At 35.5% G+C, this 15,641-nt stretch overlaps 2 protein-coding genes across 2 annotated transcripts; one reads left to right on the top strand and one right to left on the bottom strand.

Moving 5' to 3' along the window:
* Positions 1 to 1,094: 1,094 nt before the first annotated feature.
* LOC139858425 (probable protein phosphatase 2C 60) lies at positions 1,095 to 7,574 on the top strand. The gene is made up of 11 exons (XM_071847275.1): positions 1,095 to 1,218; positions 1,799 to 1,929; positions 2,606 to 2,669; positions 4,137 to 4,245; positions 4,593 to 4,746; positions 5,143 to 5,268; positions 5,535 to 5,658; positions 6,062 to 6,138; positions 6,318 to 6,370; positions 6,708 to 6,762; positions 7,107 to 7,574. Exons 2-11 carry the CDS (start codon positions 1,813 to 1,815, stop codon positions 7,287 to 7,289), a joined length of 1,062 nt encoding a protein of 353 aa, XP_071703376.1. The 5' UTR covers positions 1,095 to 1,218; positions 1,799 to 1,812; the 3' UTR covers positions 7,290 to 7,574.
* A 920-nt stretch (positions 7,575 to 8,494) lies between these two features.
* On the bottom strand, positions 8,495 to 10,647 carry LOC139858867 (uncharacterized). The gene is made up of 2 exons (XM_071847704.1): positions 10,444 to 10,647; positions 8,495 to 8,834 (listed from the first exon to the last, which is right to left on the bottom strand). Exons 1-2 carry the CDS (start codon positions 10,583 to 10,585, stop codon positions 8,740 to 8,742), a joined length of 237 nt encoding a protein of 78 aa, XP_071703805.1. The 5' UTR covers positions 10,586 to 10,647; the 3' UTR covers positions 8,495 to 8,739.
* Between the last annotated feature and the right edge of the window lie 4,994 nt (positions 10,648 to 15,641).

The raw sequence follows: 15,641 nt of genomic DNA, 5'->3' as shown, positions 1-15,641 counted from the left end.
ATTTCAGCATCTTATTTATTTCAATTTCAGTTTCTTGAGCGTTTCCATTCTTGATCAATTCGTCTTCTATTTCTTGACTCAATTCTCTATGATGTTTAACAAAAGTTGTAGCCCTAATTGAGAACAGTGTTGCCTCTCAAAAGTATTTGAAATCAGTTTTATTGGTCGTTGATTAACATTAGTAATCTTTGTGCTCCAACTAATAGGAGCTTATGCACTTTAAGAAAACCATGGGCTTTCTTGTAAGTGTTGGATCAAAAATTTGGGCCTCGCTTGGTGGCTATTCTATTCTTGGGCCAACTTATGATACGAGTTTTCACTCTTCGCATGATCGCATTTGTAAGGCTAGAAAACAGTGACGGGCCTGATATGGGATATGGGCCTGATATATTGGGACCGATGTTGGTAAATCTATTAATTTTGTGGATGATTTGGCAAAAAAATTGGATGTTCGTTTTCGCCGTAAGAAAAGAATAAGAAAGTGTTAGATAAGCATCATCTCAATCACATTCATAGAGAAACAATTGAAAAATATGAGATACCAGAATAGATTTAACTTATGTCTTCGGGCGTTTGATTTGCTGAAGAATACGAAGAAAAAAAAAGACAATGATGATGAAGATTTTTCATCCTCTCATTCTAAATTTTAAAAGTCTTGCTACGTTTGTTGATCCAAGTTTTTATATTCCATGGTGTATTTTTTGATGGTAACCTAATTGGGTTTTTTAAATGTGTTCATCGAGTTCGTAATATCGTGAGTTGTGTGTGTTACTTGATGTATGAGATGTTTAGTAATCGTTGCCGTGTTAAGATTGATGTACATGACCGTTTAATGACCGTTTAATGATATTGTATTCGCTATTGATTTATATAATAAATAATAACTACATGCCTTTTTTGAGTTTTACGGGATCTAATTAATTAATACTCCATCAAAATTCAAAATCAAATATCAATATCTAATACAATATTTTTTTTTATTTTTTTTACAAAGGAATCTCAAATCAATCAAAAACCACGAAAGTGACAATTTTCACAATAATAATCTAATTCATATATTTCCAAATATTTATTCCACCTGTCCAAAAAACATTCATCAATCAATACTTTCCATAATCCAATCCTCTTTTTATTGCCCTCGGTTATTATCCTGTAACCCAAACACTCTGATGCGCGCCCACTGGAACACACCACTCTACGGACACTCAAATTTCTCGTGTAAGTTTCTATACTAATATGTATTTAGCGATTTGTTATTACACTGTTTAGATCTGAATCACAGTTGAATTTTGAGGTTATCATTTCGTGGTTTAATTCATTGATCTATCTGACGTCGGTTTCTGCAACTGTCGTCAATTTTTATGTAGATATGAACGTTATATATGCTCTATTTACTAATTTGTTTTAGAACATAAGTAATTCGTTCGTATTGATAATAATATATTAGATTTGATACAGTCCGTACAATTATTTTGAATATTTGATTGATTAGGTGTGTCATCAGAACTGTATTAGGTTTGAAAATATGCTCTATTTTCAAATAGAGTATATGAACGTTATATATGCTCTATTTACTAATTTGTTTCAGAACATAAGTAATTCGTTCTTATTGATAATAATATATTAGATTTGATACAGTCCGTACAATTATTTTGAATATTTGATTAGGTGTCATCAGAATTGTATTAGGTTTGAAAATATGAAGGCAATTTAATTAGATGCGGTGTATAATTTGAGTTTTGTACGTGTAATTTATTGTTTTGATGATGATTCTAGGGTTTTGGGGATTAATATGCAGGTTGATTAGTAGATATGGGGGTTTACTTAAGTACGCCTATTACCGATAAGACATCTGAGAATGGTGAGAATGAGAAACTAAGATATGGATTGTCGTCCATGCAAGGATGGCGGACGTCGATGGAAGATGCTGTAAGTGGCTTGTCTTGGTTACAGTTCAGTTTAGTTATGTGAAGTATAAGTTGATGTTCTGATGTTCATATCAGATTTTGAGCTATAAGCGTTTTGCATAAGCGTAACTATTTAATTTATTCTTTTTGAGGCCTCATAACCTTAGGGGTGTTTGAATGTGTTTTTATAAAATGATTATTGCAAATCAAGTAGAGTTAGATGAATTAATAATTGGACAATGATGATTGGATAGAGTTAGTGATAGTTTGGTCATTTGACATTTGTCCTCCTTTTGCAACAATATTCACCCGTAATGCTGAATCTGACTATTTTGACTTGAATTATTTAGGAAATAATAATTACAATCTCTTTTTCTGAACACTCAAAACGTTTAATACACATCCACAAACTTCCTTAGTTAAAGATGATGTTAGTTTCAACCATGTGGTGTACATTTTTGGATGACTGCAAAGACATTCCAATGACTCTTGAAATCATTAGGTCTTTTTGATGCATTTTATTTCGACATTTTAGGAAATATTTAAGTAATATGGGATTACTTTATATGTCAAAATGGAATTTGTCTGTGCAAGTATCAAGTAGGTTTAAATTTGACGCCTTTGCCTTTGTTTTACTATTTTGATGTGGACATACTACTTAACGAATATTTTATCTGCCTATCTGAGGTGTTTGCTAGCATGCTGCTTTACTTGATTTGGACAATTCAACATCTTTCTTTGGTGTCTACGATGGCCATGGAGGTAAGCACATGTATATACATAACATAAATGCATTTGTTTCTTTGAGTGGTGTGTGAGGATCACCTCCCTTATATAAAGCTGTTTGGTATTTTCAGGGAACAAAGTTAACTTCAATAACTCAACTTCCCTTTTTTGACCTTATGTCCGTGCTACGAGCACTTATTTATCATAGGGATAGCAAAATGACCCGTACCCGATGGGGAAACCCGAAATCCGTTATAATTGGGTCGGGTCTGACCCGAGTCCGTCGGGTCATGGGCCGGGTATGGGGATGGTTACAAAAAAATTCCGGGTTCGGGTTCGGGTATGTTTTTGGGTACAAACCCGTATACCCGACCCGCATACCCGTATACCCGGCCCGAGGAATTTTAATACTAATTTTTATTTAAATTTTAGTATTAGTTTTATATTGTTAATGTATGAAAGATTTCTCTTATTTGTTTTAAAAACGAGTATAATTTTATTCAATATAATCATGTACAACAAGTTAACAAGATGTGATATTTTATATATATTTTGTGTATTTGAGTATTTTAGAAACTTTTCAATCAACTTTTTGTATGTGATATTTTATAATACTTTAAACATGAAGTAGTTACGTTATTTTTCGATATTTTGATTTGGTAACTTATTGAAAAATAAATAAAGAATGACTAATCGGGTATACCCGTTTACCCGTGGGGAAACCCGAAACCCGATAGTATGTAAGTATATGGAGACCCAACGGGTTTTGGGGCGGGGTTTCCTAATCGGGTCCGGGTCCGGAATTACCTAAATCCGACCCAAACCCGACCCGATGCCATCCCTTTTATCTATATACCATTATAAACCTTCTTTACTTTTTTGCACTTATTGAGTATTTCACAAATACTAATAATTCCGGTCTCAACCCTTCATCTCCTACTATAAAGTTCGCAGGCTCTACTTTGTCTTTGCTTGCTGTCCCTTTTTTTTTAAACATGTTTGGTATTATTGTCAATCTTATAGTCATTATGATTGGATGGACTATTCTTCTATTATTTTTTGTAAACATGAAACCTAGTTGTGGAAGCATCTTTGACGATTAATTGTAGTCTAAACATGCTATTGAACTTGTTGGAATTTGTGCTATGGTTCAATTGCAATGTTTTATGGTAAATCGTGTGTGTCAAAGGATTTACAGTAATAAGACACTAGTAACATAAACTCACAGTAATTAATAAATAATTATGAAAGGTAATAATGATAGAATAAGCTCTATAAAAACGTCAATATAACTAACACAGGGGAACCATCCAGATTACAGAGTACATAATGCATTGAAACAATATCTGCTTCACCAGGTATATGGTTGAATTATCAGGGTATCATTCAGATAAATAATTTCATCTAAAAATTTTAAGCTTTGAGAAAGGATATTAATGCTGCTAAACATCTGTAACGAGTTATGCTGACTGGGCTATCCTCACTAAGCTTTTTAACTTGCAGGTCAAGCAGTTTCTAAGTTCTGTGCCAAGTTTCTTCACCAACAAGTGCTCAAACATGAAGCTTATTCTGCTGGTGATATCGGCACTGCTGCCCAGAAATCTTTTCTCAGGTTACTCTTATATATCATCGATCCAATTATCAACTTAGTGATATATTAGATTAGTGTTTTACTTTGCCTCCTGGAACTGATTATCCGAAGTTGCAATAATTAGTTCTTAATGGTTGAATAGACGTATTCTGCTTCATTATTCAGGCAGTTAATTACACGGTTTTAATACTGGCTGTAACAAAAGTGGATATTTAAGGGTAAAGAAAAACTACCTGTTGGAAGTTCTATTAACTACTGTTTTTTTGTTGGGTGTATTATCTTTTCTCAATTTCAGTAGATATATAGTGTGTTGAAAAAGATGTTACCCGTTTGGTCTATTATCTGAACAAATTTGTTTACTGATTTAGAATGGATGAGATGATGTGTGGACAACGTGGCTGGAGAGAGTTAGCTATTTTGGGGAACAAAATGGATCAATTTGGCAGCATGATCGAAGGACTAATTTGGTCACCCAGGAGTGGCAATTTAAAAGCTCTAGAAGATAATTGGTCCTCTGAGGAGGTACATTCGTGTTTGCAATGTACTTAATTGTTTTGTCTTACTTCTTCAGTATCGCCTTTATTTACCAACCACTGACAGGGTGTTTGGATGTGTGCTCTTAAAATGAATATTCGATCAAATGATTTGTTGATAAAATATTGATTGATATTGATATTTTTATGTATTCTACACAAATAGTAATACTAATTATTGTGACTTAAAGCCAAACAATCAGTTCAAACATACATTCAAACAACCCCTTATGTCCGTTGACATTTTATGAAAACATGAAAGCGATATTCTCAAACCGTTGATCATACCTGGGAAGGAACTACTATTAATTATCATATTATTGGTAATTTGGTGTAGTGTTGCATCCAGGGTTCTAAAAAAGTTCTATTTCGATAATTGATGCAGGGACCACACTCCAATTATGATGGACCAACGTGTGGTAGCACAGCTTGCGTTGCAATCATCCGCGATAACCAAATTGTTGTTGCAAATGCTGGTGATTCTCGGTGTGTGATATCTCGGAAGGGTCAGGTAAAGTGCTATTTATATAGCAAATATCTAAAATCATAAAGTCTACAGCAAATACTTATAATAAACCTATAAGTAAGTTCTTAAATAATAAACCTATATGGATATCATTATAGAACTTCTATTTTACCGAGCAAACTATTTTAGAAATATTTAACATCAAAGCAAATGTATAATTTCTGATGGTCTTTAACACATTCCCCAATGTTACCATGCATCGTTCCCAGTTTTTACTTACGTGTTATGCATTTTTCTAACCATTTACACAGGCATATGATCTATCTAAAGACCACAAGCCTGATCTTCAAGTTGAGAGAGAAAGAATATATAAAGCTGGTGGCTATATTCAATTTGGCCGAGTTAATGGGAGTCTAAACTTAGCCAGAGCTATTGGTAATTTGTAGTTATTTATTTTCTTGTCTGAAAATGGCTCTTTCTTTACAGGTGGTTATTCTACCTATTCAGTTATAAATGGGTTGATTTTGGGTTAGGTTTTACATCTAACAGATTAATAAGACCAAACAAAAGCCAAACAGAAAACTGTCCAAAGGGTTGAAAGTTGCTTAGAGTGTAACTCTGATGCATAGAACCTCCCTTTTAATATTATTAAAATTACAATTATTATGGGAATAATATAATTTGTTTTAGTAACATTTGACACACTAACCCAACCCATTTTGACCCTTACAAGGAGTATCCGTTGTGACTTGTGACTTGTGACCTGTTCCCCAACAACATTTTGCTGCCTTTACCTTTCTTATCATCATCTCTCAGTTGTAGTTTTATCATAATTCAGGTGACATGGAACTGAAAAGAGATAAAACACTCCCCCCTGAAAAGCAAATTCTAACTGCCAATCCTGATATAAACTCGGTATGTGCATTTACATTATAATTTTTCCGAACATATGTAGCAAGGAAGCAGCATCATAGGGTGCTTAGACTTTTTCTGGATAATGCAAGCTACCTTAAATTTTGATGTTTACTGCCGATATGATTATGATTTTGACTCCCAATAACATGACTTGCTTTTTTATTTCTTCGCCAACCTAGGTTGAGCTTTGCGAGGATGATGAATTTCTTGTTATTGCTTGCGATGGGATATGGTATATTTTTTTTTCCGTCCTTTATGTTTCTGATTCTTGGCAAGGTTATATGATAACATCATTAAAATTGTGTCAGATATACAATAAATATCATTTGTCACTAGATTACAATCTCGTTGTTAATGTGTCTAATATATTTGAGGATAACACTATCAGCATTGCATGAATAGTTTTGTTAGACATCAACTGATTGGTACTTTAGACATGTGCATTTGGTCTACGACAGTATTAAGTTGGTGGTGCAGAACCATTTTAAACATTTTGTATCACATTCTTGATGTGTTTCTCCAAAATGACTTAGTCGAAGACGATAAATGTAACTTTTTCTATTATTCAGGGATTGCATGTCAAGCCAACAACTGGTGGATTTTGTTCGCGAACAACTAAAAACTGTAAGTCTAATAACACATCATTACTCGGTATGTTGGTTCGGATTAGTTCCATACTAACTGAAACAATAATGATAGTCTTAAGTAAATAAAATTACCCAATTAGCCCTCCTTTTTAACTCAATTTCGAGAGACCTGTTCTTATCTTCGAATACATCCAACTTTTTGGTCATTAATTAAATTATTGACTAAGCAGAAAATCTCAAATGCTCAAACAGTCGATTATCTATTACGACTTTGAACAACTACATTCTAAGACTCTCCTACAGTGTATTTTATTATAGAATATAGATAACTATAACTATCTGATTCTACGCTTGAACTAAAGGCATCTATGAATAATGCAGGAATGTAAACTCTCAGCGGTTTGTGAGAAGGTTTTCGACAGGTGTTTAGCACCTGTTTCTGGTGGTGAAGGATGTGACAACATGACTATGATTTTGGTCCAGTTTAAGAAACCTGAATCTGGTCCTTCCACTTCACAACCATCAGATTCATCTAATGATCAAGAAGTACCTGGATCAGATTAGTGGTTATCTTTTGTATCTTGACATGTTTTTTTCTCTCTGTAAATGTTGAAGGTTACAGTTTATAGCTACTTGATACATGGCCGTCCTTTAGGGTGTTAAGCGATGCAATCGTACAGGGCCTCCAAATCTTTGCAACCTGCAAATTTATTATTAATACTGGTATACTCGTGCGGAAGCAAGGTTACCGTTCAGTATATGTTGTTAGACGAAACTATTAGTTGTCTTACTGATTATCGATAACACTTGGATATTATCTTATCTTATTTATTAATATTTGCTTACATATGCGGGTGACTCTTTTTCATCATAAGACTCAACTTTCTGATTTAAGAGGTTAAATTCGTTTTAAGATCAAATTATAATAATCCATAAAGCTTGCATCTTCGCTTATCCCTTTTAATGTTGGTCTTAAATTTAGTACAGTAGAAATTGAACATAATTTTTTTTTTCTTTTTTTTTTCTGCATTTTAGCAAGCGGTGTGTATGCTAGGCATAGAAGTATTTATCTTACTTGAAAGGATTGTTTTAGCTGTACATTTGATAGTGATATAATTGTTTGTCTACATTAATTACAATTCGAAACAAGGTTGATGTTATCTACACGATTTTGATTCTGGCAGCCTATTTTACCCTTTCTTGATTCGCAATGGTAGTAGCTTAGACCATTTGTAGTGCTGATAGGGGTAATTTAAGCGGCGTTGGAAAGTTGTGATGTGGCAAGGCCGTGACAAATCAGTAGAGCGGTAAATGTTTCCCACCAAAATTAGTATTTTTTTTTTTTTTTTTACTATATAATCGGCAATGAAAAATAAAGAGAAAAAATAAAGTGAATAACATAAAGATTTCGTTCTCACACCCGTTGTGGCCCCACAAACGCCCCAGAAAACCCCACTAGGGTGGTTGTGGAAGGTTGTGTGTGACATTTCGGATTGTAAACATTGCATTACAAGTGAAGGTTCTGACTCAATATTTGTGAAAATTATTTTTGATTGTTGATTCTCTCAAGTCTTCATCTCTCATCATGTTTAAGGACGTTTAAACTTGGAATACTTGTTTCATAAGTGATAATGTAATATGAACAATCAAAACATCATATAAGCAATTGTAAGTTGTTATAAAATATAACGATTCTGAGTTGTGAGATTTATTGGTTAAAATCAAGGATAAAAAAAATCTTTTCAACAATTAAAATTTAAGATTCAGGAGAATTATAATTATAATAAGCCAAATAGCTTTTTGATTGTGTCTGGGGAAAATACTCATCTGACAATATCTAAAACTGAGCTACCATTATTTCTCTCTCAATATCCAGATTTAAAAAAAAAAAAAAAAAAAAAAAAAAAAAAAAAAATTTGTCTGCTGCTCATTCGTTAAACAGTAATAACAAATTATAACAAGCATGATACAGTAGCATTCCATCTCAGTATGAAGAAGCAAAAGACTGGTGGAATTATTTGTTTGAAGCAGGTGGAGATGAATGAAGACGTGCGTTACGAGCTCTATCAGCTTTCTCCAAGTAGTCTTGATGCGATAGTTGTTTTGTACCTTCAATAAGCAAACATCAGTTAGATCTTACCTAAATATATAGTAGTAGTATCTGTTAAGCAAAAGGTAAAACAATATATGATCATTACAAACCATGCAAGTAAAAAGGGTCTATTCGCATTGTAATCCTTGGATCCTTGGATAATGATTCAAATGGTAAGCTAAAATACATACTAATACTAATTACGTATAACACAACAGGCTAAATAAGTCAAAGTCACCTAGCGTGTATATTAATACCCACAAGTTACAACTTCAAGAAACATTTAATTCAGAAACCAGATTGTTACAGTTTTTGAAATTAATTGGGTCATAATATTGAACTCCAGATTTCGTAACCTTACCCGCAAGATTCTCAGTTCCGGTAATGTTTAGAATATAGCAGTTTTATTCATTGAACGGCAACTAAAACGTACCTCAATGACAATAAGCCATCCTTTTCAAGTCATTTACTAACCTAGTGTCAGATATATAGGTAGAATACAACATCATCATAGTTTTGTACAGTTATCGGTATAACTAACCATCTTTCAATTTAATACTTTAACCTGAATACATATCCCGTATACAATACTACTTGTTCACTAAAGCAGATTGGGTCAGATTAGGATGACCTGCAAACATTAGTTTTTTGTCCATCAGTTATGATTAGTTTGTTTGTTCGATATGAGTAAAAACTATGTAATTATTATATAAACTTCTCAAAATATAACGAGGTGGGAAGTCATAAACATTAGATATACACTTTGCATCGTTGAGTGACTTTCTAGGCGTTTAACACATTTCCCTATCAACTATTTTTTTTTTGTGGTTTAACGGTTTAACCCATTCGGGATGAACCACAATCCAACTCAACCCACTCACAACCAGTACATACATGGGAAAATTTCCGCTAAATTTAACCAACAGGACATTTTATGTACTATGATTGTAAGTTTTTGTTTTGGACATCAGTTTGGAATCACCCAGGGGGACTAAACCACCCACGCGTTCATCTCTCGCAGTTGCATAACCCGCCCCCAACTACAGCCCAGGAGGAAACCCGGACCAATCCGAGGGCATGGCCAGTAAAACCCCCTCCCTGCTACCCCCGCACTAAGCGAAAGGCGACCTGGGTGGATACTTCACGTCAGGGATAACATTGAGTGCAATGTTGCAGCCCAGCGGAGTCGAACTCCTGACCTCTCGCTAAAAGAAACAGGCCACTAACATTGAGTGCAATGTTGTAAGTTTTGATTTACAAATCTTGACCTTTAGCTATAGAGTTATAGAGACCAATGGAAACATAAGTACTTTCACTCAACAATGAACAATTTAATAATCAACTGGTTTGCTGCTAGCATTATACTCATTATTCATTAAATAAATTTGACCATATAATCCCTAATGATCAAATAAGCATAAATTTATAAACCAATATAAGCATTAGCACAATATTGTTAACCTATTTACAGTTGTTATTTAATTCACAACCACGACCTTAATAACGAGAAATTTGTAGCATACTATCTGATAAAATCATAGAACGGAAATTGGCTAAACATGTATAGCGAATCAGATCGAGAAATGAATAAATAAATTTAAAACCCTAATAATAAATGAGTAGTACCTCGGTTCATGAGGTACCAAGGAACACCAAATATAACGCCGATAATAGCCATACCAGCCATCACATGCTTCTTTTCACCACTGTAAATATAGTGTTCCATTTTTGCCCTAAATCCATTACTATTCATCTGTTCGCTTCCCATCTTTTTTTTTTTTTTTTTTTCAACCGCCCTAAACCCTTTTTTTACCTTTCTTGGACTTCGGAGTTTTAGGACCGACTGCTACTTAGAATTATTTTAATGAGTTTTCAATTTAATTTTGTAATAAATTTTTTTTATACTCGATTAATTGTTTTATCCTCCTTATATATTGTATTGAAATAAAAAAGAATAAAATAATAAATAATCAAGAGTAAAATAGATATTTAATCATTTATTAGTAGTTATGTTTTATAATTAGATAAAAATAAAAAAATCTATCAAATAATTAGTTGAACTAATTAAATAAGATGGACAATATTATTATTATTATTGTTATTGTTATTATTATTAGGTTAGACTAAAAGAAGATTATATTACTCGTATATTTTTCTTGGATAAAAGGTAAGATACATAATAATAATATTATCAGCCATTTTTCATTTATAAATACACATTCTTAAATTTAAATTTAAATAATAGACTAAAAACATTAACTATAATTGAAGGTGTCGGTTTTATAAAGACAAAATTTCATTCCTTGTCCCTGAACTTAACATCGACTTTGACTCCCGATCCTTTTTCTTTTTTTTGTGCATTCCGAGTCCCTAAACTATGAAAAGAGTACATCCCTCGTCCCCCCGTCTACTTTCTGTCAAAACCTACCGTTACCCCTCATCACGTGCATGTCATGTGAGGGTATTTTTGTCATTGTTTTTTCTTCTTCTATCATAAAAACCCCTAATTTCACATAGTTCTTCAACCTAAATCAAATCCCCCATCACCAAATCGACACCAGTCCTTCATCAACCTACTGCAGCTTTTTTTTTGTTCAACCTCATTTTACAATCTAAATCAACATAAACATTCTTCTCAGTCCTAAAATTCAATTCAGATTGTAGCCGGTAAATCAAGTATCCAGTGAAGGTTGATGTTTCAGATCGTGATTGAAGCAACTATTTATTTGTGTTAAAGAAACAAATTCATGAACTCATGAAGTTACAAGTCTTATTAAAGAAACAAATATGGGAACCCATGGAGTGTAAAATCCAGATCTGAAACATATTTCGAGGTGTGGGTTTTACTATGTTTAGATCTTGAGCACTGACTTTTGGACTCCAACTTATTTGTTATTGTAATTAGTTCATCGTTCATATTCTTCTTCAATACCCGTTTTTTCTACCCATCTTCGTACGTGTATTCGTCACCCAGTGGAATAAATATAGGTGATTTGGTTTCTTTTTTTCTTTAAATGAGTTAATACTCATTTCAGTTGCAAAAATCAAGGAGATTTTGAGCTATATTATTTCGTTGATTTATGTTTAACAAAGTTAGGTTTTTTAATTTAATTATTTTAGTTTTTTTTAATTTGGTTTGGTTTGTAATCAATTTTGATTTGCAGGGCATGTTAGGAGGAAAGATGAAACTGAACTGTGTGAAATTTTAATGTGTGAAATTTTAATTTGCAGATGAAATTGAACTGTGGTGATAATGATAAAACAATTTAGTTTATTTCTTTATTTGCAATGGAATGTTTATAGAAATTAATGGAACAAATTAATGGAACGAATTAGATTTTTGATTTGATTTATGTAATGTTTTGAATTTTAGGCTGGTGAATGATGTTTATAAGTTAGGGTTTGTGATTTAGTAGTAGAAAGAGTGAGCTGTGAAGAGTGAGCTGTGAAGATTTGGGGGTTTTTATGATAGAAGAAGAAAAGACAATGACAAAAATGCCCTCACATGACATGCACGTGATAAGGGGTAACGGTAGGTCTTGACAGAAAGTAGACGGGGGGACGAGGGATGTACTCTTTTCATAGTTTGGGGACTCGGAATGCACAAAGAAAAGAAAAAGGACCGTGAGTCAAAGTCGATGTTAAGTTCAGGGACGAGGAATGAAATTTTGTCTTTTATAAATGAATATGTGACTTTTGCCGGTGTTTTTAGTGTTTTTGCAATGTAGTTAGGGTCTAGTTCGTCTTTCAAAAAAACGTCAGGGTCTAATTCAGTCTGTTGTTTAAATAGCTCGTTGGATCTAATTATTGAGTTTAGACTCAACTCAATTGGTAATTTAATTTAATTAAATTTTAAAATATTGTAGAATGCATTATTGATTTAAGCTCGGTAAATTTTAACAAAATAATACGGAGTAAATAAAAACAACAACAACAACAACAACAATAATAATAATAATAATAATAATGGTTCGGTGCGTGATCATAATGATGGTTTTGACGTGGCTCTCCTGGATCAGTTGTTCTCTAAGGGGTTTCGCACGGTTAAGTCTATCCCTCCCAAGTGTCGTTTGGTGTTTTCTCGGGTTTTGAAAGGTGCTCTTGATAAGGTGATCTCTAAGCCTGATGACATTTCTAGTTGGGTCTCTTTGTTGGTGTTACCCCTTTGTACCCTTAAAACCTTTCGGCCACGGAGTAGTCGTGAGTCTAGGTCTTCGATAAAGCGTCGGCATCAGGAAGAGAATATTTCTCGTGCTATTTGCTCTTGGGGGACAGCGGGTGGGAGTTTACAGCTTGTGAGGGAGTATTTGGCAGAGGATTCTCCTATGTTCTCAGTGGTTGATGATGAGGTCCTTGATTTGGAAGAGCGTAATATTAAGCAGTGTCGTAGGAAGATTTGTGATGGCCATTACACCGCTGCAGCTCGTGTTCTTTCTTCATCAGGCGTTGCTCCTTATAATGACGCCACACTGGCGGACTTGATGTCTAAGCACCCTTCTTCTATCGCTCCTTCCTTGCCTGATATGACGGTTGATCACCTTCACCTCGTTACGACTTCTGCTGTTGTTTTGGGCCAGATTAAAAGTTTTCCTCGGGGCACTTCATGTGGTAGGGATGGTTTACGTGCACAACACCTTATGGATTGCTTGAGTGGTGCTGCTGTAGCAGTCTCGGATGAGTTGGTTGGCTCTATTACCGGAGTCGTTAATCTCTTTCTAGCTGGAAGGTGCCCTATGGAATTAGGAGAGTATATTGCTAGTGCTCCCCTCACACCGCTTGTCAAGCCCGGCGGTGGTCTTCGTCCTATAGCTGTGGGTACTGTTTGGCGACGTCTTGTTTCGAAGGTTGGCGCTGCTATGGTTGGCCAGTCTTTGGGAAGTTACTTCGATGGTCTTCAGTTTGGTGTTGGTGTTTCTTCAGGTGGTGAGGCTATTCTTCATGCTGTGAATCGGCTTATTGAGGATCGTGGCTCTGATGTTGGCCTCTCTATGTTATTAGTTGATTTTCAAAATGCCTTCAATCTAGTTGATCGTACGGTCATGTTACGTGAAGTTTGCCGCCTTTGTCCGAGCATTTCTCGGTGGGTTGAATTTTGCTACTCTAATCCAGCCAGATTGTATTATGGGAACCACACTTTATGGTCTTCTCAGGGGGTACAACAGGGTGATCCCCTTGGTCCGCTGCTTTTTGCTTTGGTCCTACAACCCTTGGTTTCTAAAATCAGAGATAATTTTGAGGTTTGTCTTCAGGCGTGGTATTTGGATGATGGTACTATTATTGGGGACACTTTGGTGGTGGGGAAGGTTTTGCATTTGATTATGGAGGATGGGCCTCGTTTTGGGCTGCATCTGAACGTTGAAAAAACAGAAATTTTCTGGCCTACGGAGGACCCTCGCAGCAGGCAAGTAGGTGTCTTTGCTCCTAATATTGCTCGGCCTTTAAATGGTGTTAAGTCACTTGGGGCCCCCGCAAGTTCCGATCCTGGTTTTAGTAGTGAACTGGTGATGCAAAGGGTGACCAAGTCCATTGCGCTTATGGATAAGGTTGCTAAGCTTGATGATCCTCAGTGTGAGTTGTTGTTGCTTAGGGCATGTACGGGAGTTTCTAAACTCTACTTTTCCTTGCGTACTTGTCCTCCTAGTATATTTGAGGCGGCTCAACGCGCTTTCGATGGAGCCCTTCGATCTTCCTTGGAGCGTATTGTTACTGCTTCAGGGCCTGGGTTTGGTGATTGGCAGTGGCGGCTTGCCACCTTGCCATTTGCATTTGGAGGGCTTGGTGTTTATTCTGCGGGAGATGTTCGTCATTATGCTTTTCTGGCTTCTCGATTACAGTCTGCTGGATTGCAGACCAAGCTCCTACGTCATGCGGGTATTGTTGGTCTTGGTCGTGCTTTTGAAGATGCATTGGGTCTGTTTAATAAAACGGTTGGGTTTGATATTTTAGGTAATCCGAGTGAGGTCGCTGCCCCAATACTCATGAAGAAATTGGCAGATGTTTATTTCACAAAGGTTACCGCTTCTGCAGAATCCACTTTTTCGTTATCTCCCCGACAATCAGCCTTATGGAAATCACAGCAGAGTGATCACACCTCTGCTTGGCTAAGGGCAGTCCCTATTTTGGGGTTGGGTCAGACGATGAACGCAAAGACTTACCGATGTGTGTTGTGCTACCGGTTAGGTGTTCCATTGTTCTCTATCTCGACGGCATGTTCTGCCTGTTCAAGGGTTTTTACTGGGGATATTTTCGGGGATCACGCGGTGTCTTGTGCTGGTATGGTGGGTATTAAGCATCGACATAATATTGTCCGGGATTCCCTTGTTGATGTTTGTTATCGATCTGGAATTTCAGCGAGAAAGGAGGTTGACATTGGGTTGTCTGGAGGGAACGACAGGGCCCTCAGACCTGCAGATGTGTTACTTTATTCCTGGGATTGTGGTCGCGATGTTTGTGTTGACTTGACAGGGTCTTCTCCTTTGACACAGTCTGGGCTTTCTGACTTTGTCCCTGGACGTGCTGTGATTAATGCGGCTCATCGGAAGCGGGTCAAGTACGAATCTAGTTGTCTGGCGATTGGTTATGGTTTCATTCCTTTCTCATTTTCTTCCCTTGGGGAATTAGAGAAGGAGGCTGTTTCTTTGCTAAAGCGGGTTCAGAAGAGTTCGATGGCGCAAGATATTGGTGCCGGTGCTGCTGCTCATATTTTTACTAGGATAGGTTTTGCTATTGCTAGATGTGTGGGGGCCCAGATTGTCTCTAGGCTTCCCACTAATTTTTTGTAAGTTTTAAAACTTTTAAGTTTATTATTATTATTATTATAATTT

The sequence above is a fragment of the Rutidosis leptorrhynchoides genome, chromosome 7 (assembly GCF_046630445.1).
Source record: "Rutidosis leptorrhynchoides isolate AG116_Rl617_1_P2 chromosome 7, CSIRO_AGI_Rlap_v1, whole genome shotgun sequence".
Lineage (NCBI taxonomy): Eukaryota > Viridiplantae > Streptophyta > Magnoliopsida > Asterales > Asteraceae > Rutidosis > Rutidosis leptorrhynchoides.
The sequence above is the reverse complement of the archived record's forward strand: the minus strand, read 5'-3'. Positions and strand labels throughout refer to the sequence as shown.